This window comes from Haliotis asinina, chromosome 1, assembly GCF_037392515.1.
Source record: "Haliotis asinina isolate JCU_RB_2024 chromosome 1, JCU_Hal_asi_v2, whole genome shotgun sequence".
Classification (NCBI taxonomy): Eukaryota; Metazoa; Mollusca; class Gastropoda; order Lepetellida; family Haliotidae; genus Haliotis; species Haliotis asinina.
The window spans coordinates 21,609,005-21,634,648 of NC_090280.1; the positions used below are offsets into that span (position 1 = coordinate 21,609,005).

Below are 25,644 nucleotides of genomic sequence, written 5' to 3' on the forward strand. Positions count from 1 at the left end.
ACAAAAAAATTCACTAGCCTCAGAATTTGAATGCAGACACAGGTTTCATCATTAGGAGCCAACATGATAAACATGTTTATCTTGCCATAATCTTGTATGATGTAAGAGTGTATTATAACCTAACAAGTCGGAGAGAGTGATATATCTCCAAAATGACACATGCAAATTCACAAGCCAGTCGGGCCAGTGGCTATGAAGTATTGGCCTGACTGGATTTTTACTAACCATGGACTTGCGGGCCAGTGGTTATTTTGCACACTGCCTCAGTTATTTGATCTTTTTTAGTATGTACGCATGTAAGATTCAAATTTATTGAGAATTTACAAAACTTCAAGCATACTTGTACACAAGAGACTTAATGGACATTGAGTTTTCACATAAGTATTTGCATAATTTATGCTGTATTTATCTGTACCTCTGAGGTACTTTCCTAGTTTGGGTTCAAGTCTAGTAGAAGTCCAATAGTCTTGAACCCTTTGCCAATTGGAATAGATCTGTGGTAACCTATGCTTGAAGTGAGAGATTAGAAGGACATTGTTTGTTTGAATCCAGTGTTAGTGTTTGATATTAACTTTTTATCAAGAGGCAAGTACAAAATCTTTTACCTGGTAGCAGCATTTTTCCTGTTGTGTAAACTACATCTTACAATCAGTTCATAGCATGTTAAGTACCTCTGCATGCTGGTATTTGTCAAGTTATGCAAAAGTAGTACCTTTACTTGTCTTAGCAGATAACGTTTTGTTGCCCTTATACTTCAAGAAATGATGAATGTCTGTTGTCTAACATATGAAACAGTAATGTTATGGTTCTGCACATGTGCACTGAGCTGACTGGTTCTCTGTTACAATAATGCAAGTATTGCCATGTGTGAGTGACCAAGAACAGCTACAATGAGCATTTTCTTGGAAATTAAAATACCAGTACTGGTAAGTTTACGAGTAAAAGTGCACAAGTGGATATCTTTCCTTTGAAAATGAAAGCTAATTGATGAACATACACAGTTTCGGTAAAAATGGCAGTTGTTGCTACTGTGTATTTTTCATATAGCAAGATAGGAGTTTGAATAGTAAATTTGCTACCTCAAAGTGTTTTTTTTTAACCCTGAGGAAAATCATCTGACTTTTTGATCTCTTCACCATGGAAAAAAATGATAATGGAAATCTCTCTGATCTATATATAGAAGTCACCAAAGTAACCTTGACATGCCGATGTTCCATAATTCTGATTAACCAAGAAAGCAATTCGCAACAACTCATGTCCTCTCTGTCTGACTGAAATATATGAGAGATTACGACTGGCTTTCAAAGTACATGTCAAATGTTTTTCAAAATATGTGAAGCGGCAGGGAAACTGAATGGATTTATTAGTGGGAGCTTCAGTTTACAAAAGTTGGCTTTGAAAGACCCCGAGACAGCGATAGTCATCATGAGGCTGTTTTTTTGGGGGGTTGGGTGGATGGGGGTTTGTTTTTTTTTTATTTTATTAAGTTCAGGTTATAGTACAGTACTGTTGAAAATTGTTGTAACGGTGGTTTGAAACGTAAGTGGAAACACTGTACAGTGGAAGCTGTCTAATTCGGACTGACTCTTCAGTCCGAATTACGGGGAGTCCTACTTGGACCGGTGAGAGTCAAGAGTTAGCTCCCTTGACCAGGAGCACGAGCGCTAGAAGTGACGTACCATGTTTTCGTGTTACTCACTTTTTCGTGGAGTAACGCCCTTGTATGGAAGCGCATGTGATTCAATCTTCTCCACAGAAATCAACAAATACAACTATCATTGGTTAAGCCATTTTGTCACTGATGAGAAATTACTGGAGTATCGTCTTTTAATAACAATATAGCATACCATCAAAATGACACTGAGTTGTGTCAGCTTGCTGATCTGCTTCTTTAATTCCTTTTGTTGATTGGTTATCATCACACCTCATAATAAGTTTGAAGTTGGTAATTGGCTAACTACAAAGCACAAAGGCAAAATAAAAATATCGCCACCATCAAAGGTACACTTCCATTTCCTCACTTGGCTGTGCTGTCTTACCCCATGCATATGTTTAGTAATTACTGACATGAAACGTGAAACAGCGCCACCTGTGGTATTCAGATCGTTCTTCGCCTCCATTACCCCTGCCAGCTTCCCACTGAATGGAGTGACGGAACAAGAATAAGCAGAAATTAGAAAGAAATACCACATTGCCTAATTTTACCATGAACATGTTGGAGTTTGTTTGTCTTATCTGTTGTCACTATTGGTAGAATTTTTGTAACATTTATCCTGCGTAAAAACACTTGTGGCACAATAGGCGAATGAAGCAAGGGAGGTAATTGTAAGTATTCCATAGAGAATAATACCCTTCTGTTCCTTCACTCCGTTGAAAGGATGAATGGAGGCGAAGACCAGTCTGATATACCACGAGTTGCGCTTATAATGTTGAATAAAAAATATTTCACGTAATTGTTCAACTTGGGGTTGGAAATGTGAGAGCACAACCCAGTGAATAAATTTTGAAATGAAAAATATTTTTTGAAACCGAAGAGAGGAAAGTATGTTGCCAGCCTTTGCTCACTTCGCTTGCATGTAAGAAGACATTTTCTCTATGCTGCACAACCCATTTGTGGGACAGTTTGCCTGTGGTCTACGCAACTGAGATGCGATGACATCCAAGTCAGCCAGTCTGACCACACAGTCCCGTTAGTTGCATCTTATGACAAGCATGGGTTACTGAAGATCAGTTCTACCTCAGATCTTCACGAGTATGAGACCAAACTTATTTCCTTTTTATTATTTACAGATTAGCAAGGAAGGCAGGAGACACTGATGACTAAACATATCTTCTTGCTTTGCTTACCAAGGTTCAAGAGAATACCTGTTATTATTTGGTATTTTTTTCTAACTGCAAAGCATAGTAAGTGTGAAAACATATTTATCATGCCATAGAACAAAATAGTGTTAGTGTAAAAAGGACAGTTGAAATTGAAGTGCATATTGTTTTACTTTCAACTTCCAGGTGCTCAGATGCATGTTGAAGAAGTTGTACAACTGGTTGATTGTGACAAAGTGGACATACAAGAAATCAAAACTGTTAATGACTGTGTGCAGGCTGCAGCTAACCCTGATATTGTGTCAGTTCTAGAAGATCTGGCTCTGGCCTGGTGCAAGCAGATTGAACAGGTACATGATTGCTAATTTTGTAAAGCTAAATTAAAAAGAGCAAGCTAATGATATTCAAGACCTGACTGAAATGTGTCTTCTTGGAAGTGCCCCCACATATTTGTTGGGTTACCCAGTTGTTGAACACATTTACTTGTCATGCTGAAGACCTGGTTTTCACCAGGGTACAGTGTGTGAAGCCAGTTTCTTGTGTGTCCAGCCTTGATATTGCTGAAATATTGGTAAAGCAGCATAATCCATCCTCACCCACTCACACTAACATTTGTTTTATATTTTAGAAACACATGTGCAGACATCAATCAAAAACTACATTCAGACTTGAAAAATACAATCACCTACTATAACTACTGTTTATAGACCGCTGCAATATAGCTGGATTATTTGCTGAGTGGGGCCTAAACCTAAATTCACTCACTCTTCTCTCTAACTATTCTATGTTGATGTACAGATTCTAGCTGAGAGTGATCAGATGAGAAAGGAGGCAGATGACACTGGCCCTCTAGCTGAGCTGGAACACTGGCGGCAGCTGATGGCTCGTTTCAATGCCCTCCTGGAGCAGATCAAGAGTCACAAGTGCCGTATGGTCATCAACATCATACACATTGCCAGGTCAAAGGTCCTCAAGAAGTGGAAAGAGTTGGATAAGCGAATCACAGACAGTGCCAATGAAGCAAAGGATAATGTGAAATACCTTTACACTTTGGAAAAATACTGTGAGCCTCTGTACAGATGTGACCCTGTAAGTAATGGCACAGTTCTGACGGTTGAAGCTCATGATTACCAGAGCAATGTTAGCACAACTTCTAAAAGTTTTAATTCTGTGATGTAGAATGGGGTCCTGGAAAGTCTGGTCCAGATTGGATTATTTACCAACTGCCACCGTATATCTGAAATATTGCTGATTACTGCATAAAACTCTCACTCATTATCCCTCTCTCATCAAGACAGTCATTTACATAGATTGAGATTAGGTTCCCTGTAACTTATCATCACAGCCAGATGGACAATGTCACCTGTTTATTTGGACTAGGCAGAACACAGCAGTGAAATGTTCATGGAACAATAGTTTAATTTGTGTGTGAACTTCTAAACATGTCATTGTCTTTATGTAGTATATATTTTGTCCAATTATTTCCAGGTGTCCATGATAGACTGTCTGCCTGGCTTGATCAATGCCATTCGAATGATACACAACATTTCACGATACTACAACACATCAGAGAGGATGACATCACTCTTTATAAAGGTAGTAGAACTAACTTTCAATCTCAATGCCAAAAGATAACTGCAATCTCTTTTTTCCTGTTAAATATGTTTTGTGAAATGTGGTTGTATCTGTGACCAGTTTGTATTGTTTTTTGTTTGGGAAGAAAACCACACTTTGCAGCAACCCTGGTTTTTGTTGTATGAGGCAAAGGTATTATGTGGTTGCTTGTAGACCTTGTTTGACAGGGGTGACCTTGAACATATTTCTAGTATCATGAAAACATTTGACTATATTGCTATTTGTTATCCAGATAGCATACCTGTGCATTAACATTGATCATATTTTCAATCGCTCTTTGTTATGACGATCTGTAGAATCTCTCATTCCATTAGTTGCTAATCAGGTTTGACTGAAATTAAAGATGGGATACTTTCCAGCACCACAATTACTCTGTCCAGTGATGCCCTGATGCAGAAAACCTGTGTACTTGACAAACAGATCATCTCAAATACTCAGTGAATTTTAACGTTGACACAATGCTATGGACAATGTTCAGATAATCTAAGCTTGTAATTTGCTGCTTTTTAAAACAACTTAATTTATTGTTTGCCAGTTAACTGTCCTGTGCTGATTAAATTCCTGACATGCCCTGCCTTGCCCTGACTGAGATTGACTCCCAAAAACATGTCCATGACTCCCTGTCATGACTCTGGTCATGCCCTTTCCTTTTTACTATGGACACTTAGCCTAATGAGATACAATACTTTTATTAAGTAAAGTGTCAGTGTACATACCTAATCATGCTGTCTTTACTCTACAATTAAAGGTATAGAGCATTCCCTGATGCAAATACAGGGGAGGCAATATTTCTTAGAATGTCTTGAAAAGGCCTTCAGTCAGTTTTTTTCTTGAAAAGGCCATGAAAATATATGTGATTTGAAACGATTTGGTGTATTCCACCTTAATTACACATCAACTGTTTGCTACCTTAATATATTGGACTTGTCATCTTTGACTAGTATGAGTAATCACACTCATGCGTACACCTTGATAAACATGTAATAGTCTTCAAAATCTTGTTTAACATTTCACCCCACACACTCATTTGATGAATTTTTCAGGTGACCAATCAAATGGTGAAGACATGTAAGTCATTCATCACTGATGATGGCATGTACAGGATCTGGGATCAGCCTCGTCAGGAGTTGTTCATGAAGCTAGAGAGCTGTGTCAAGCTGTACCAGACGTATCAGTCAGCGTTCCAACGAACCAAACAAAAAATAGAAGACACACCAGGAGAGAAGCCTTTTGAATTCTCAGAGATGTACATCTTTGGGAAGTTCAACACATTCTGCAAGAGACTGCAGAAGGTGATTCTTCATATGAAGAAGTTTAATTGTTGTCTGAGACTTTCCTACTGAACAAATGTCTGGATCCATCAAAATTATGTTTGGCTAAGTAAAGTCAAGTCATAATAGCCCATGTTATCTCATTAGTATGTACTAAGAATGATGCTAACTGCCAAGTCAACTAGACTTGAAACTAGAAATGTTTTATTATAGACTGTAAGTATAGTAGGATATTTTTCTTTAATGTTCAACGTCATTTTCCAGAATGTTAAGTAGCTGGTAAATAATTAATACTGAATGGCTGAAAAGAATGCATCCACTTGATCTGATTAGGCAAATGAAAATAAATTCAGCTATGAGACTGCAGAGGTTTTGTTTCAGATCATTACACTATTGAGGCACATAGATGATTTCTCAACCCTGTCAGAGTCAAAGATTGAAGGCATTGAGCCTTTTGCTGCCCGTTTCCAGCAAATATTAGGCACTATCAAGAAGAAGCCTTATGATATTCTAGACCAAAGGAAAGTGGACTTTGACAATGATTTTGAAGACTTCTGCAGATTGGTGGGAGAACTGGAGGTAGGGATCGACATACTAATATTAATTTCACACATGCAGCTATGCACACAATGTACTCCAATGGGAAATTGAACCTGGGTCTTCAGTGGGTGAGCAAAATTTTAATCATCTAAGATCTGGGTAATTTCAGCCTTTCCTCTCTCATACTGTAATATTATAGTATTTTTCAATGGGCAAAAAACAAACTCACACATCAGGATTTGAAGTTCAAGTCTTGAAGTTAAAATACTTTGATATAATATGAGCTGTAATCTCAGCAAAGAGCAAGAATAGAGATGCCAACCACTCTGATTTTCTAGATGTTTCCCCGATTTTCAAACACAAAATCTGCTCTCCGAATTGTCTGTTAAAAACTCAAGAATCAGTGTGAAGTACCTATGATTTTTGAAAATACAAGTATGTTTATAAATTTAGAATGTTTTAAAGAATTTTAGTAAATAGCCGTTTGAATATGTTCATTTGAGTTAAGTGTTAGTTGGTTAACTATGCCCTGAAATTGCATATTTCCAGCAGACTAGCTAAGTCTATTTTTGTAGGGAAGGTCCCCCCGCCCCCGACACCCACCGTCACAAACTGAACAGCTACCTAATTGTTTACATCATGACTTGGACTGATTTCTGAAGATTGAAGATTTATTGAAAATTCTAATCTCACTAAATGTACCTGGCTTACCCAGGTACATGTCAACCCCTATTTCCTGTAGTTAAAACGCAACTGAAGGAAACCCTACCATATTTTTGTTGAGACCGTCCCCTTTGACATGTTTAACCATGGAATGGATAGATATTTGTTTGTTATTAAGAACATGGAAAGTCATCTGTCCTGTGCCTACAGATAAATATCCAAACATTCATGGATGGCTGTTTCAAGAGAGTCAATTCTACCACCATGGCCCTGGAACTCCTCTCAAGGTACAGTCAAAATTTGTTTGTCCTTTTACTGTCATGTGATATCTTACATGAAGGTCCTTTTCTGTCTTTTCAATAAGTTCTTTGTAAGTATTCCAAATCAACTATGTCTTAATGTCCTGTACTGAATGTAAGAGGTGTCTTAATGTCCTGTACTTAATGTAAGAGGTGTCTTAATGTCCTGTACTGAATGTAAGAGGTGTCTTAATGTCCTGTACTGAATGTAAGAGGTGTCTTAATGTCCTGTACTGAATGTAAGAGGTGTCTTAATGTCCTGTACTTAATGTAAGAGGTGTCTTAATGTCCTGTACTTAATGTAAGAGGTGTCTTAATGTCCTGTACTTAATGTAAGAGGTGTCTTAATGTCCTGTACTGAATGAAAGAGGTGTCTAATGGATCATGCAAACTAAGTGGTTTGCGTGAATGTTATAATTTCAGACTGCTGTGATACACCTGGAGTATTGCTGAATGTCCTTGAGCAATCGTATTATCTTCTCTGTAGAACTGTAACTCATAAATAGTGGAAGTACATTTCATATACAGAGCAGCTGACATTATACATGGAGTTATCTATGGCATCTTTTAAAACATCATCTTTTCATTTTTCAGTTTTGAGAAACTAAACATTGCAAAGCTGAACATTGAAGAAAAGTATTCATCAATACTGGCCAAGTATGGAGAAGAGGTTGAAGACATACGCAAGGTGACAATCAATATTTTTTATAAATGTGTAAAGTTATAAATTATAAGGAATACCTATTTGAAGTTTATCAACACAATGAATGTTTGATTCTTTGAGACACTATAACTATTTGCCATTATTAATCTGTTAATTATTTTAATATTCCTACTGATACAGTTCAATATATTATTACCCTGCTATTACTTTACATAAACCACTTGCACTGTCGACAAGTTAGATATGACCAGTCATATTGTGTTGAGAGATTGGTTAACTTTGTGTGGTATTTTGATTCATCCTTTGTAGATGTAATGTAGAAACTGGTGGTGTTCAGTCTTTTTGTCAATCTCCTATACAGTTGTACCAGAAATATCGGGATGACCCTCCCATCCCCAGAAACATGCCACCTGTGTCAGGGAGAATCACCTGGATCCGCCAGCTGTTTCAACGGATACATGACCCCATGGAAATCTTCAGGGTAGGAAAGCATTAAGAGGGATGGCAATTTTTTTCGAATCCAAGGAAATCTGCATAATTAAATGCAAATCAGTCAATCTTGAGATTCATCTAAATAAGGGGAGAAAATATTTAGGCAGTTGAGATCCCGCTCATCAATGTGAAGTACCTACATCTGTGTCTCTTGGGCTGTCAAATTTCAGAATTTTGCTGTAACTTTTTAGATACATTGTTTCAGCCCCCAGATCCCCTACTGATTTTGAGCTGAAATCACTCTCACCTGTTGCCATCCGTGCATGAAGATGTTGAGGGTGATGTGTTCCTTAGATGGTATTCAAGTAACTTCTGAGATTTTATCATGGGTTTTAAACAGATAAGAGAGAAGAGATAGTACTGTTCATCGTCACATGAACCTAAGTCCCTTGGTAAGATATACCTCAAAAGTACACAAAACTCACTTCAGTGTCAGTATCTTGTTTGAATGGCCATTGATGACCAAACAAATTATCAAAGTTAAGTGAAATTGTTCAACACATGTTTTGCTAGTAGCACTGGTCAACAGTGGCAGGTTATTACTTCTGTCCAGCTCTAACTTGCTTTTCAGCTTGTAGCAGTAACTAAATGTTTCTGGCAATTTCCAAAGCATTCTGTGCTCTTTCATCAGAAGTGCTTGACAGTTGTATTAACAGTTTCATGTCAGTATTGCCAGTAGTCAGTGCGATAAACACACTCCAATGATTACATGTGTTTAAATTCAGTGTTACATGTGAATAATAAATTTCAAAGTAATTCATAAGTTTGAATGTTTAGTATATTACCTTGAATCATATTTCGATAGACCAGATAAATATTTTCAACAGTATCTAAGTTAATACAGCCGCAACTGTTATATTCCTATATCAGATGGTCAGCCCATTTTGTGTATATGTAGAAGCCATTACTCCTTTGTACTTTATAAAAGTATATTTTGAGAAAATACAGGCAAATATTGGAATCAATATCTATTCTTGGGACCATATGTTTTCTTGATCTTTTATCCTTAAGGCTCTGACATTGACACCCTCGAACCCCTTCCTCCCCACCCTGACTTTTCTTAATTTGTTCTTTAAATAACAGTCTGCCCAACTGTTATAGAAAGCAATCTTAGAGCTAAGGTTACTTTCATTCCTTCCATTCTTTATACATACTTATGATACTCATAACTCTAAGGTTGCGCTGCAACAGGATCAGGTGCAGTACTTGTTAAAACATTTATGAGTATTGACGTTACAAATTTCGTAATGATGTTGATATGCAGACATTACCATCTCAGGCTGGGTATTGGCAAAACAGTTGTGTGGCAGAAGTCTGTTTCATAAATCATGACAGTGATTGACATCAATTCAGGTTATGCAAAGAGGTCCTATTTTTTTCATGCTCAGGTAAATGTTATTGGCCCTGCTGCACAAAGTGATCTTTAGATTTCATTCCAAATTTTGAAAATGTTTTTTTTTTATCCATAAAAACCAAAGTTCAACATTTACAGCAAACTACCTGTTTTTATAAATGCCTGACATGAGTTTAGAATTAGTTCCCAGCAACCTATGCTTGTCTTAAGAAGCTTCTGAGTATTAATTGTATGTGATCATGCCCTGATAGTATGGTGACCCACAAACATCCAGAGTAGGATAGGTCTTCAGCAACCCTTGCTTGTTAGAAAAGGAGACTGTGCTTGTCAAAAGAGGCAACCGAAGGGATAGGGTGGTCAGGCTTGCAGACTTGGTTCCCAATTGCACAGATCAATGCTCGTGCTGTTGATCAATAGATTGTCTGGTCCAGACTCAGTTATTCAGAAACTGTTGCCATATTGCTGGATTATTGACGACTACAGCGTAAAACTCACTCACTCACGCACAGAATGCCTTTAATCACTGCTCCAGTGTGTAACTTGAATATTGTTTTTAACTTGAATATGTTGCATATAGGTACATCCGACATGCTTAGCTTCAGACGATGCTAAGAAAATCATAAGGAACTACAACAGAGTGGCCAAAGTTCTGGTAGAATATGAAATACTCTACCATTCTGCTTGGGTGAAGTCTGTGGAACTAGCTAATGGATGTAAGTATATAGATGGAGAATTGAAGGACTTCCAGTTATACAGACCTAAGTAAATCCTTAAAAGTTGTAATACTGCACATCATAATTTGATCAAGTACATGCAAATAGAAATGTTTCTGCCATATGATATAGTAACGCAGAAATCTATATAAATAGTACCAAGAAACAAATTTGTCAGTTTGTGGGCTGACATAATACCAAGAAACATTTGTTAGTTTGTTGGCTGACATATTCTTGTTCAGTTCATAAATGTCTAGGCATATGTAAACAAATCATTTTTCTTTTGTTATGTTTAAGCCAGTTGAGATGCTGATCACATAACAGAGTATAAAATATGTCAGGCCACAAGTCTTTTGTAATGTTTCAAAGTGCCAGGGATTGTTTTAGCATTTACATTAATACTCACAGAACCTACGTATACTGTCTTAATTTTAAATATGCACAATGTGCTGTGGATGTAAATGTAATTTATTCTTTCATGGCTAGTGTCTGCTAGTTTGATTCAACTGATCATGCATAGTCCCAATAATAACTCCAAGTTTGACATTTTGATTGCTTGGCTTAGTGGTTACATGATTATCAATGGACTTTTGTCAGCAACAAAACTCATTAAGATGTTTGTATCATCCTTTAAAGTATTTTTTGTTTGTTTCAGATTTGCAGGTTCCGGTGCTTGTCCGCAACCCAACAACAGACACATTTTTGACCAACTTTGACCCATATATATTTGAGGTGATCAAGGAGGCTGAATATATGGTAAAGCTTGACTTGGACATTCCTGATGCAGCCAAGCTGCTCATTCATTCCACAGAACAGCTCCGCACAAATCTCAACCAGATACAGGTACATTTCTGAATCCCTATTCACAAAGCAGGCTTCATTATTGAACTTAAGTAAGGGTATTCATTATTGGTCCAACTAATTGATCAAATAGAAGAATCTTATTTCCAGCTGAAACATATAAACTTATAAAATTGCACCTAATCACTTAAACTAAATAAACCAATAGCTGACATATTCATACTAAAAAATATATATTTTAGAAGCATGTACTGTATTACCTCAAACTCTTGGGTGTCTTGTTTTGTGTAAAATGCTGAATTTTCCCCAGTGAAAGTATCAGAGTAGAAAGTACCTTGAGTAGATTGTACTGAACATGTCTCTGTGTTTTGACATTCTATTTTCCTCTTTGTCTGTTTTTAAGATGCTGCTTGATGAAAATACATCTTTGAGATCCCAAATACCCAACATCTTCCTTGTCTTGTTGGGACCATCACTGAAAAAGGTAAACTGATGAGTACAGCATCGCCTTTGTGTGTCTGTAGATATATACTGAGGGAGTTGATTCAAGTAGTGGTATTCCAGTTGTTACTTATATTAATACCCAGTATGGATTCTGGGTTGGAGCTGGTCATCCTTTGAATTTACACCTCTAAACTGTTTACATAGTTAAATTCAGGAAAGTAAGTGACATGAGAGTTTCAATCAAATTCACAGAGCAACTTTGATGAATTTCTGCAACTGTCATCTACAGGCAAGGAATTTTGATGGGATAGGGCCCAGGATAATATTGCAACCATTAATTTTAATACTATGATTGTTGTAACAGCCATACTTAAGTGCAGACAGATGATAATTGAGGCGCTAATACTGACTGACCTGTTCCACCATCAGGTTGATGTGGCCATGCAGCCAGGACTTGTGTCACATTGCTGGACATCATTAAGTCTGCCTCAGTTTATTGCTCGAGTTTCCTCTGCCTTGAAGGATTTGCACCTGGTTGTGAAACAGGTATAACATCAATGCACACCTATCACCACTCCCTCCTGGATTCCATTGCAAATTTTCAAGAATTTTAATATAAGCAAATTCTGCACCCCATTTTTCAATAATCTGAAAAACGTTCTACGATTGAAATGTTTAGAATAAACAACAAAAACATTATACAGACCTTCATAGTTTAATTCTCAAACACAGATATAAAGTTAAGTAGCCAGTACACATCAGATCTTGAGTAAGTTTCATGAGAAAGCACCGACACCTTTTTCTGTGTTTGAGAATTACACACTCGCTGAAAGTTATTTCTCTCCTCACATTCTATTTTCAAAATGATTGATTGTGAGAACATAACTGTAGTGTCAAATTCATCTAATTTTAACTTGCTTTATTAATACAGTATCTTTAATCATAATTATTTTGAAAACGTTGTCACAATAGATATGTCAGTTTGTTTTATGTGTAACTGATCCTACTTCTGACATTATCTCTAGTTTTCGTTTCGTCTGTCAGTCAGGTTTCATTCAATTTTTAAAATAAGCAAATTTGGCGGCAGGAAAGGTGAATTCCGCGATTTTTTCTGCAACTGCGGAATCGTGGAATCCAGGAGGGACTGTATCACTATGCATCGATCTCAAGATCCTGGGGTCAACAAATGATGCCCACATTTGAGAAAATATTTTGCTCTTTTTTTTTAAATGCTCTTGTTCATGACAACGAATAAATGAAAGAAGTAAGGTTTGTTTCCATATATCTGTAGCAAAAGTCTGTTGGTGAATTAGTGTTTACACTGAAGTGTGAAAGGTTTGAATAATACTGTTGTACTGTCTTTCCACATTTTTTAAGAAATTAATGTGTACATTACTCATGAATAGTGTTATCACCATTTTATTGCATTTCTAGTATCTAGTATCTGAATCTAGTATCTCCACATTTGTATCCGAAAGTCATGATAGTTGGGTAGTTGTTTGCATATATAGGATATTAGAGCAGCCTGGGAAAATGTTTTTTGTCAAACCTAACATACCAAAAAATTGTACTGTGCAAAATCCATGACTGTGTAGGTCATTGCGAGTGTATCGGATTGTATGGTGATTTCGGCATTTTAGGTATAGTTAAGACATCAGTGTGCTGAACTTTTTTTATCCTTCTCTTGAAACCAAAAACATAATATTGATATATTTTGGCCTATGGTCAGAAGCTTTAGACCATTTTCCTGTCAACTTGATCAGATGATAATACAGTCAGGCCGCGTTAGTCCGGACCCCGACAATCCGATTCCTGCGATATCGGAACAATAGCTAACTGTAACCAATCTTGTTTACTATGTAAACTCATTACCTGTTGATTCAGTAATCCGGTGCTTCACCCTCCGTATCCGAACGTTAATCAGCGGTAACAGATTAGCTAATTACACATAGTTTTCTTTCATTAATCCGGCGGTACATCAAAAAGGTTGGGATAATCCCTTCACACCATGAGCCCCATTCAGTGGTAATTGTTAAGTGACACTTGCGAGTTGAAGACGTCATTAGTTTGTGATTTTGATCAATTAGTAGGTCTCACTTTTGGTTAGTTGGAGTAATACCTGTCATGCTTACTTCCTGTATAAAACACTGATCGTTTCAAGATGAGATCAACTGACGCTTGTCAGTTATAATGGCAAGTCCCGCCCCAAAGCGTAAAAGATGTGAAATTACTGCCGCACAAGAAAGAGAAAACCCTAAAGCCAATTTTGATCTTATGTGTAAACATTTTGGTCAAGAATTCGGACATTCTATCAGCAAGAGCACAATTTCGGACATCTGATATGTTTTGTGATTGGCTATGATCATTTGACAGACAGATGCAATTACGTGGTTGACACGTGATCTTACTTTGTGACAATGCTGCCAGTCACAAGGGTGCCAATGTCAAACTGACCAACTTCATACTTGTATACGTTCGTATGTTTTTGTATAGCCATGTCAAAGGGAAGTAACCCTACTGTAGTTGTGTTCATAAAAGTTCGTTTCAATAGTCCGTACATTTCACTATCCGAACGTTTTTGATGAAAAACAGAAGTGTCAGGATTAACACGGCCTGACTGTATTCCAGTGTACATTTTTTTATTATTTCTTTTTTTTCGTAGTAAAACAAATTAATGATGTGAGAATTCCAGAAAACAATGGCACTGCAGGAGTGATAAACAAGACATGGAGGAAGAAATGTGAAATTATGGAAACTTTTTATACTCAGGGAGTTTATGAAAGATGACGTGGAATCTCATGATACCAATGATTCCCATCCTGTGAATGGAGACACTTTTACTAACGAATTCTATACAGTAGTTTAGATTCCATTTTCATTTATCAAGGTGCTTTTTGTCATTTCTTGCATTATTTTGTAATCATTATTATTCAGGTGAATGACATTAAAGTGACTCGTATTGACAAGATCCTGACAGACGTGAGTGAGAGTCTGTTGTGTGATCTCCCAGACAGATCCCCATGGGCTTTGAAAGAGTTTCTACACAACATGGAGGTATGGTTACTTATAGTCTCACATCACACAAACATAATCAGGAATATATATTCTCTCTAGCCTGTGCATCTTAGTTTCACACACGTTTACAGTAGTCTAAGGGGCTGGTAGAATTTGAGCATTTGAGTATTTTTTCTATATCTTGCCGTTATTTGGGCTTATTAGCTGTCACTTGTATAATGGTAGGTGCCACCTGCATGAAAAATCTTCTGACCAGCGTCAGAATTCGTTTGTTGGTTGGATATATATCTGACATTTGATTCTTTCATTTGGTTCAAATCGACAGGGCTTACTCATTGATAATCTACCTATCCCAGGCTTCATTATGTGTGAGCTACAACTAGACACAAATATTTGGCAAACTATAAACAGTAATGTAATCAGGGATTGTGTATTGGACATTCCAGAGCTACTGTGAAAGAACAGCCCAGGACTTGAATAGACTGAGTCAAACAGTTGAGGATTCAGTTATTGAGCTCATCCGGATCTTCATGAACAAAGCCAAACTTGAAGGCTCCTCAATTACATTTGATGGACCAGAGGAAGATGTTGATGCCTGTAAGCAATACACTACTTAGTGTTTATTATGATTATTTTTAATTGTTTCACAATGGCTTATGGTTGTAGCCGATGTTGCGGACGGGGTAGGTGTCTACTAAGTGACTGTTCATAATTTAGGGCTGGGTGGTAATGATGATTTGAGAGAGAGGGGTGTGTGGAAAGGTCTGGTGTCAACCATTTTGTTCTGGTGAGATAGAGCCATCAATTCTGAACACATGCACTAGGAGGATGTCATTGATTTTGTACATGACATGTAAGGGGGTCACGTACTTGGGGGTGGTCATCTACAGCTGGGTCAGTCACAAGTTCTAACACATTTTCATGTCTGCAATGTTTGGATTACAGAGGACATAAATTTAATGGTTACTTGCAATGTTTAAATCTAAGATTTCACTGGTAGGAAGTACTGTGGCAGAAAATCTCAATTATCCAGTGAACATTTTGTGAACATTTTGCTATTGTATTGTAGTCTGTCTTTAGTATTTCTGTTGAAGCACTTAAACAATTATGATAGTGTTCTGTTAAACTAATACATTTTCTTCATTATCAAATTCATGGGATTTTATACTTTCAACGAAATAATGGGATCCTCTGATGGCTGTATTGTCATCTTGTTTCAGCGGATGGTGAGATTGTGATAAGTGTTCCAGAAGAGACTGCAAGTCGTGATTCTGAGATGAAGCGAGAGGAATTTGACATTAGCACTGAGCAACAGATCAAGGAGGCTTGTGAGGAACTGTTTGAACATTTCAACCACAGACTGCTTGATGCTCTGCTGCGTGCTACCAGACATTCACTTGATGTCATGCGAAAGAGATTCTTCTCAGGGTAAGATTTGATTTATAACAATGCCAGCGTCAGCTGGTACTCCAACTCTTGGGAAGATGGAAGGGAGGAGAAACTTCTTGAAATGCAGTCGTCAGGAAACTACATTGGAAGAGCTTACATTTATAGTTATGTGTAATCTCAGTTGGTGGTTTTTCAAATCATTTTAATGTTCTGGTGAAACAGGTTTAGAGTAAAAGGACTTGGAAAGCAGAAACACTCACATTTAGGTTTGGACTCATGAACATTTACACATGCAATATTACTGGGAATCTTAAGGACACATGTATGATCTCTTGTTTCCCAAACATATGTATCGGAATGAGAATCATTCATTAAAATATGCTTCAAAATATACACAAAATACTTTATTAGCCCAAAATTTGAATAAAGTAACTGCGGAAAATTTACATAACATGTCTGAAATATTTTGTTAATGCTCAAGGAAGTCATCATTAAGTTGATAGTGTGATGAACATTTTTATCAGACCATAATCTTGCATGATTTAAAGTGTGATAAAACTTACCACGTCAGATAGTGTTATATATTTACAAACTGACCCACTAAAAATTCACTAGCCAGACATGGCCCAAAACTGTGGAGATTTACTGACTAGCCTAAAAAGTAGGATGTGACATAAGGGTGCCTGTAGCTCTATTTTGATGTAGATTAGAAGTCCAGGGTAGAATATAAGATATATATGGCCCTATGTACAAAGTATAGACCACAAATGTTATTCAGCAGTGTTGCGTAACCGAATGGTTTACTGCTGACTCATGAGAGTTTCTAGGACTGAAGATCTATGCCTCTGTGTCCTTAGCAGTTGATGGGTACCTGTAACCTGGCAGTTTGAGATAGTAATGTGGCACAGCTGTTAATCTACTTCCCAAAGGAACTAGAGCAAATGGCCAGTGAGGGAAAATCGATTCCTTAATCTGAACAGTGGTTTTTTCTTCAGAAGAAATTATTTGATATGTCTATATTATTACATAGTACAAGCATGCACAAGTAATGGGAATTTCTCCTTATGTTAAAATTTTAATGGGATATTTTGTATGTCAATGGATAAAAATCCGAAACTCCCTGCCCAAAGTGATTCCTGACTTCCTCAGGAGCTGAAAATAAGTCAAATCCAAACTGATCCTATGACTGAAGTTGTATTGCTTTAGTGCTAATGCCCTTGTGGAGAAATATAGAACAATGTAACTGACCTTTTATTTTATATTGTTGTTGTAGAAATGAAAAAATAGTTAAGAGAGCAGGCAATACCAATATTACACCTTTGTGCTGGCTCTATTTCAGTGGTCGACGGACCAGCTTGAGTCACTTTGAGGACATGAAAAGTTCAGTTCATGACAAAGCCTCCTTCTTCACTGCAGATATCACTTTATCCATCCCAAATGTTGTGAGTATTCCACAGGAATTTCTTACCACACATTACATGGAATGTGATGTGACTAGTCAGTTTCATCTGAATGTACTGATCTAAACTTTTGTGGTTGTGGAAATGTGATGTTCATATTGCTCATTATGCTTTATGTTAATCACACATGAAATTGAAATAATGAAAAGAAGATATTTAACCCAAATGTTAACGTCATCAAACTGTATATAATACGAAATGTCACTCTAATGGACAAAATCTCTCAAACAGTATGATGCATCCAAGCCCTATTGTTTTCAAATGGACACTTTTATCAAGTAATAAGGGTTTTTTTTAGAAACACTTAATACCGACAGTCATTGTAATGCATCATCACTTGTACCTGCAGGTGATGCAGCCAAGTCTGGATGACCTTCAACATGCTCTTAACAAGGCTACTCAATTTGTATTGGACATCAGCAAAGGTGTCGAACAGTGGACCAGATACAAGCAAGGCATAGCTAACCTTCTCAAACAGCCCTTAGCAACTGATGAAAGCAATGGGGAGAACTCACAGCAAGGTATACTTCAGACATATTGGTAGCAATCAAATAGAACATACAGTATTTTTTCTGGAGAGAGTGCTTTAAACTCCAAGGCTACCCCACAATCTGTTTTGATATTAAGGTTATAACAAGGACCTCTTGACTTTTATCCTGATTGTTTAACACTTTTCAGCAAGTAAGTATGGGTTAGGATGATTACACGATGCCATTTAGAAAGTGGTCAAATGCAACATGTCATATTTGGGATTTCACTTTCTCAGTAAAGTACAAATTCTAGTACTGTTTTTGGTTGAGACCCATCCGGGATTCGAACCCGCACCCTCAGAGTCAGGCACCTAATCGCCAGCACACAAAGTCAGCTGCCTAACCCGCTCAGCCACCGCGACTTCCACTGTGGGCTAGGAAGCTAAGTATGCTAGGCTGGCAGTTTGGAAAAATGTATTTTGTTCAAAATTGGGATTTTTAAAATTATTTTCTTTGTATTTAAGTATGGCATTGTAAAATTTCAGCGAAGCTATTTAAAAGAAAGGGCTCAGGGTACTTTCTTTATTGGTACTGTTGTACCAGGAATCTGTCATCTCATTCATAATACTTATACTATCATAGATTGAGAAATATGTTATTCCAATTCTTGGACTTTTATTGAGACTCTAGACTGATTTTGTGCAAAATAAAGGCCCCTGAGAAAGTCTAGGTAGATCCTTTCTGTCGTAAGGAATATACATTTCATATTCAATGTGATTTTCTACTCCAGCTGTGAAGTTTGCTACATCTAAGAAAAACTACTACAAGAATGTAGTTGACAACAAGGATATATCCAAGTATGTGATGATGTTGTCATCAGCCACAAGTAGCCTGAAACCAGAGGTGACTCAGGCATTGCAGAGATACACTGACTTCTCCTTTCTTTGGGAGCAGGATCGTGACCAGTCCGTGGCCGTGAGTTTCTTTGCTAGTGCTACTTTCTTTGCTACTTTCCCTCCACCCAAGTGATTTGAAGCATAACCATAAATGACATAACTATTGATGATAATATTACAAGTCCAGGGTCCATGATGCAGTGCCACAAAGCAATTTGAGCATGACAGTCAGGACTTTTTAAAAAGCATAGTGCTTTGGAGCATGAGACTGGTAAAAAAATATATTATTGAGAGAGTTGTATACATAGCATTTCCATAGGCAAGCTTAAGAATGAATAAACTCAGTTTTTTGTTCTCTATTCATCACTGCATATGAAAGACTTCTGGTTAGTCATAAACAGAACACCATTTTTTTAAGAAAAAGCACTTGTGGTTAATTAATACCAAGCGCTTAAAAGTTGCTAAAAAGCCATCTGCTTCTCTCTCGCCCACAAATGAAACCACATACAGGTTTCGTAACTCTGTCGCCAGAGCCTTTCAATGACGTCATAGAAGGAATGATTTTCAGTTAGTTGTATGGAAAATGTGTAGGAAGCTCATCATTTTGCTGATTTCACAACATCACCAAAGACATGCCGAATTGTTGTGTTGATGTCAATTGCTCCTTGGGGTCGGGTGCTTGTGTCACTATGCACAGATTTCCACCAGACCTCGTAATTTGTGCTTAAATTGGTTGTTTGTGTGTACGAGGCGAGTGTTGTGGAAGTCTGTAGTTTATACTAAATCTGATGGTTTGGCCCCTACCACACTCCCAGGATAGAAAATGGAGTTCAAGTTTCTTTGAGTTTATAAAATCAAGACTGTTTACTACACATTGCTGACCAAAAGGATTTTGCATTAATATAACGCTTTCATCCTCGGAAGCAAGGTTGTGGTCGTAGTGACAATATTCTCGTAAGTAATATTATATCCACCCCTGCCTCAGTTCCAAGAGTGAAAGTGTTATGTTATAAGCAATGTCATGTAAAATCCTATATGTATTTAAATCATGCCCTAAAGGATTTTGCATGACAAAACTTGTAACATAACATAGGCGAGGTCGGGGTCAAAGTGAAAATACTGCGTGATAAATTTCTTAATTTGCTTGTTTTTTAAACGTTCACTCACCAGTATGTAGACAGTTGTCAATGTACATCTTTATACTTGGTCTCATAATCCTAATTACTTATTACTAATAATCATACTTGTATGCATTTTGAAAGTTAATAAAAAGAAGTGATCTGAAAATGTATAACAGGAATGTAATATCTAGACATTTTATAGTTTGTCTATATGAATCATAATTCGCACGCTTGCCCTAGAGTATGTCGTCTGTATCATCACACTTCACGATGAAAACAATGATTCTTTTGACAGCTATGACAACTTAATAAAAACAAAATGCAAATATTAAAATTGAAACAAATTAAAGTTATTGGAGCAACAGTCTAAGTAAACTTATCCTCAGTACTTTCCATTACACTCCACTACTGAGACTAACAAAACCTTATGGGAGGTCGCGTCAGGTAGCCTTCGAGATTGACCAATCAGAACACACCTTGCCAAATCGCAAAAGTGCACTTTTGCACATACCTTTTGAATTTTGTATCTCGAAAAGGTTTGTACCGAACGATTCCGAATGCGATTTAGCGTACGCTCGCTTCCAGGTGATGCACACGGCGTACGTACAACCATGACAACGGTGAGTAAATAGTCGCTGAAAATGGTGTTTTGGGCAATATTCAAAGAAGTCATCTTGCGGAAATATTAGTTAATGGTAACCATGTCAACAGAAACCCCAAAGGGTGTATACCGCAGGTCAAATAAATGTGTTATATGTGGATTTTTGTTTGTGGAGAGATCTGTGTCGGTGACCTGAATTGGTTGGTTAAATCTATTTAACCGTCTCGCGTTTGATTGGACGGTCATTTGTCGCTCAAAGGTTACCTGACGCGACCCTAGGTTTTGTTAGACTCAGTGGTGGAGTGTAACGAAATTCACTGGGACTAAGTTTACTTTTACTGATTGGAGCAATGTCAAGCTATTACCTTCTTCAAGGAATGTATCCAGCAGTATCCACAAAAATGAGTGATATATAATTCATCTGCAGATTTCCCAAGTGATGTGTCTTTTAACAGTCAAATATACGAAATGTGATGTATCGTTTCAGGTTTTCCACATTGCTTTATAGTCTCATTGGTTACCCAAGATAGCACACCTGGCAACTAATTGCATAATGTGCATCATTCTTTTAAAAAAGTAATTTAGTTAACCAATAATGAGCAATCAATCAATGTATTGGCGGTTGATCCTTTGAAAGAAGGGTGTTGTTTTTACATAGACACATACACAACAGAGTGTATTCAGTATAGATTTGTAAATGTACATACATAAACACTACCTTTTGACAAATCCCCATTGAAATCCATATAAAAGTAATTAATCAATCAGCCTGTTATCGGTTAATCCTTTGATCAATCCAGACACAAGAAATGCCAAATGGGGACCTTTGTTGGGTAATCTAAGTGATGTTACCACTAATTATACCTGTTAGAAATTCATTAAAGGTCACATGCAACGTAAACAACAACTTTGCCGATTCTGGTACCTTTCGGTATGCACTGACCAAAACAAATCATCAAAAATGCCAATTCAACCTATAAAGTTGAATAAACGCGATGGAAAAAAACCCTGTGAAATTGGAGTTCAAACGTTTCAATAAATTTCCCCCAGCGCTGGGGTAAAAAGTGGCATGTGCAGTGAATAGGTTCGAGGAGCTTGAAACAGTATGCATGCCCGGAGTATGAGGTCTTGAGCAGTAGACTAATCTTGGTTGTGTACACAAACAAGTAAATAATCTACTTGTTACATAAAAAAAAACATTGTAGATTGAGGTAAGCACTCTCTGTCACAGAGAAAGCTCAATGTCTGGTTTATTCACACCCATATGTCCGCCTGCCTGTCTGCTAAAGACAACTTGCAGTACACAGCTTCAATCATTGACCACATGCAATTTGAACACCTATCAGACTATACGACATAAAGAAAATAAATTGATTTATGACTTGTGCACCCGAGTAACGTCTCTGCCACATTATGTAACTAGGCAGGTGTGATACTTGTACACATGACATATTTTTATGTCTGTGGGTTGCAAGCAAACTACAGCCATTTTCTCTCGGATGACTGGATCTGATGGAAACTGATGCAAACTCTTGTCAGTTTCAAGTCCTGCTTTGTACTTGGATGAATGACAGTTTCCTGGCACGCAGAAATTTACCATCTCTACTGAGATGATTTCTTTTGGATCAAACGCAAATTCAGAGAACATGTATTTACAAAACCCAACATCTCTAAATACATTCTTCATGGATAACATCTTCTTTTCAAGTATATGATTTTGTTTGACAACAGTATATGAATCCATACTGAAACGACACATCAAGTACAAAAAAGGAAGTTGTTATCCATAAAGAATCTTACTTTCTTGTGACTTGCCATACTTCTAAAATGCCCATGAAACAGATCATGTTTCTGTACACACGAGCCCTCAGCGTTTCAGCAAATGAACCAGCCAACTGGAAGTCGTCGTTACACTTGAGTGCAGACCCATCCGCTATGACTGGATTCAGTCTCCCAAGGGTTTCGTTTCGGGACAAGTAAGCCCAAGTACAAAATATTGCACTTTTGAATCGTGATTGTATGCTTATAATTTTGTTTCTTTGTTTTTTTACAAGCAGCAATGTATATTAGATGTCCTGAATAAGTGATGATTGTGTTTTAATTATATTTGATTTTGGGGTTGCATGTGACCTTTAACCGAGCATCATGTGAATGAAGACAATGCGTAGGAAAATACCACCAAACACAGATTACAACATAGCGACACCAAGTGATTTTGACAGAATTGTCTATGAAAACAAGGGTTTTAACTCGGAAACTAGGCAAAGCAGGAGACAAAACTAAATGATGGTTGATTGTGAGAACATATAGCTTTCATTTTTCACAACAGCTGTCGTGATTTCAGATTTGTACAAACCTGTAAATGAAATAATTTACCCCCTGAAATGCAGACCCTCATATCTATACCTACTATTACACCACAGAGACGTTCCGCTCTGATTGGTTGAAATTTCGTTTGCGACAGAGCATTATTCACTGTTGTCAAAAAGGTTGATTTAGGGTCATTAAAGATCGAAATGAGCAGTTTTAATGACGGGGTTTCATTTATAACGATGGCAATGGGTGATTTATGCATTTGCACCCCCTAGAGGACCCAGCTCAATTTACAGTCTGCGACACCCTGCAAGGAACTGGTGGAAAAATAGGAGTCACTCTGCTTATTGAAACTATGCTGGTATAAATTTAAGGCCATACAGGTAATGGGTGTGGGACCTGTCAGCCATGACCCATGCCATACATTAAGTAAAACAATATCACTCAAGCAAACATATCCCAAACTAGTGCAAATGTTCAATTCATACACTGGTGAACTCATTATGCCCAGTGATGTTTTCATGTCCTTTGAAAACCTAAAAGACCCAAACTCTTTTGTTTCAGGAATTTTTGTCAACAGACCCCATTATTTCTGAGTACAAAGCCAAAATAGCAATGTTTAAGAAACTGGAAAACTCCATTGACGACATCAATGCATCAGAGGTTGTTGGACCTATAGAACTCTTCACTGGTACAGTACTAAGTGTCATTCATGATCAAAACAAGCAGAATTCATTATTTTTGTGAAGTAGACATGCGTTTTCTTTCCATGGTGCAGAATTCATGATTTTACAATTTTATTTTAAACAATATTGAATGCTGCCAAGAAAATATCACTATGATGATGGATGTTGTCATCTTTGCATGCTTTCATGCCCTCCGAAACAGCATTGGTAAAAGCATGTTCATTCGATCTGACAGAACCTCTGAAATTGGCCTTAAGAGTTGAAATCAAGGCCTGGAAGCTGTTGTTTGGCAGAGAGTTGAATAACAAATACCGTGACAAGATGGAGGACATTTTGATGTTTGTGGAGGAGTACACCAAGAGGTTGACACGACCAATACGAGACCTCGATGATGTCCGACAGGCAATGACTGCACTCTCAGATATCCGAGAAAATCACATCAGGATAGACATGTCACTTGGACCTATTGAGGTAGATAACATCATTACTATGACATATTACTCTAGCTCTGTTTTAGTAGTCTCATCAATGCTGCAGTAGTAACATTTATAGTGGAGATTCCATGAAAGGAAATTGGTCTACAGGAATGTTGATTGTGAGATACTTGGATCAGATAGTAACAGAATCAGAGAGTGCATGTCATATCCCAGTATTGTGGATTACTCCACATGGTGTCAGTAACTTGGTTATTACACTATATCTTGCCTGCAGTCGATACTGCTTTTCGCAGGGCCATAGAAACAAGTGTTGACCTCATCACCAGTCTATAATTGTATACAATATATCAATGTATACAATCTAATATCAATACGATATCTATAATATTCAGAATTGATATTTGGCAACAAAGCATAGTATGAGTAGGTATATCCTTGGGAAAATACTTTTCCTATTGTTTTTCATCTGATATGATATGTCCCAATGATATGGATGAATACTCAGATTTTCCATTGAATGAGATGTTTCTCTCATTCAGACTTGATTACCTCCAACAGGTATAGTGCAGTAATAAACAATGCTCTCTTGTTTTACCTATTCCTAGGAGTCGTACAATCTGCTTCAAGACTTTGAAGTTATTGTTTACAAAGAAGAAAATGACAAGGTGGATTCTCTTCGATATTCTTTCCAAAAGGCCCTCAGTAAAGCTGTAAGTGTTTACTTTTTACGTTGACAATGTGTTTGTTTTTAAAGAGTAGCTAAGAGGATAACTGAAACCTTATCATTCCACAGTCACAGTTTGTTACTAAGCTCCAATCTTCTTCAATGAGACATAGATGGAGACTGCTGGAGTTGAATGTCTGTTTGTTTAACATTTCATTTCTGTAGCACAAAGAATTAGGTCATAATTCTTGACCACAAACACTAGCAGCCAATGATTGTTTGGATTTTTCCTGAACCTCATCACAATTTAGAAGTACCTATCTGCGAACAAGGGGGGTTTTCAGATCTCATTCAGGTTTTACTGTTTTTCAGCAGAGGGATTTCTTAAGTTGGAGGGTGCATAAGGATATCGTTTTATAGTATCATTTATTGGAGAAATTAGTGTGAAAACATAAATGGGCCTTCTTACAAAAATGAAATTAAAAATTCTTCAAACTAGATGCCTTGCAGCAAACATTGTTTTCTGTCACATGAAAATAAAGACACTTTGGTGGATATTTTCCTGATCATGGTCTAGTGAATACAGTGTTGTACACCTATCAGTTTTTAAGATTAGGATGTCCTAGGGGTCTTTAAGGTTTTGCAATGTCTTAGGAATCAGGGAGTCCACTAAATTATCAATGTTCAACAAGTGTCATCCAGTGGGAAGCTTGGTTTCAGTATATCAACTACAGCATCAAAATTAGTTCATTTGCTTTGTAAAGGTATACTTTTCATTAGTATACCTATACAAAAGGTACGAAACGATACATAATTTTTTTTCTAAACAATATTATCTTCAACATGTCAAAGTACTCAACTAGAGAAAAAAAGACGCAAATATGATAGAATTACTT

The 25,644-nt window shown here is 37.1% G+C and overlaps 1 protein-coding gene across 1 annotated transcript in view; it reads left to right on the top strand.

Moving 5' to 3' along the window:
* The window catches only part of LOC137288676 (dynein axonemal heavy chain 8-like), a 107,962-nt gene that overhangs the window by 5,763 nt on the left and 76,555 nt on the right, over positions 1 to 25,644 (top strand). The window contains exons 6-26 of the mRNA XM_067820804.1: positions 3,007 to 3,170; positions 3,619 to 3,909; positions 4,309 to 4,416; positions 5,499 to 5,747; positions 6,108 to 6,305; positions 7,140 to 7,216; positions 7,823 to 7,916; positions 8,254 to 8,373; positions 10,316 to 10,451; positions 11,107 to 11,294; positions 11,656 to 11,736; positions 12,126 to 12,242; positions 14,631 to 14,750; positions 15,158 to 15,308; positions 15,932 to 16,139; positions 17,440 to 17,542; positions 17,910 to 18,081; positions 18,821 to 19,005; positions 23,526 to 23,652; positions 23,883 to 24,118; positions 24,690 to 24,794. Coding sequence (XP_067676905.1) covers positions 3,007 to 3,170; positions 3,619 to 3,909; positions 4,309 to 4,416; positions 5,499 to 5,747; positions 6,108 to 6,305; positions 7,140 to 7,216; positions 7,823 to 7,916; positions 8,254 to 8,373; positions 10,316 to 10,451; positions 11,107 to 11,294; positions 11,656 to 11,736; positions 12,126 to 12,242; positions 14,631 to 14,750; positions 15,158 to 15,308; positions 15,932 to 16,139; positions 17,440 to 17,542; positions 17,910 to 18,081; positions 18,821 to 19,005; positions 23,526 to 23,652; positions 23,883 to 24,118; positions 24,690 to 24,794 — 3,230 coding nt within the window. The remainder of the gene's footprint in view (positions 1 to 3,006; positions 3,171 to 3,618; positions 3,910 to 4,308; positions 4,417 to 5,498; positions 5,748 to 6,107; positions 6,306 to 7,139; positions 7,217 to 7,822; positions 7,917 to 8,253; positions 8,374 to 10,315; positions 10,452 to 11,106; positions 11,295 to 11,655; positions 11,737 to 12,125; positions 12,243 to 14,630; positions 14,751 to 15,157; positions 15,309 to 15,931; positions 16,140 to 17,439; positions 17,543 to 17,909; positions 18,082 to 18,820; positions 19,006 to 23,525; positions 23,653 to 23,882; positions 24,119 to 24,689; positions 24,795 to 25,644) is intronic.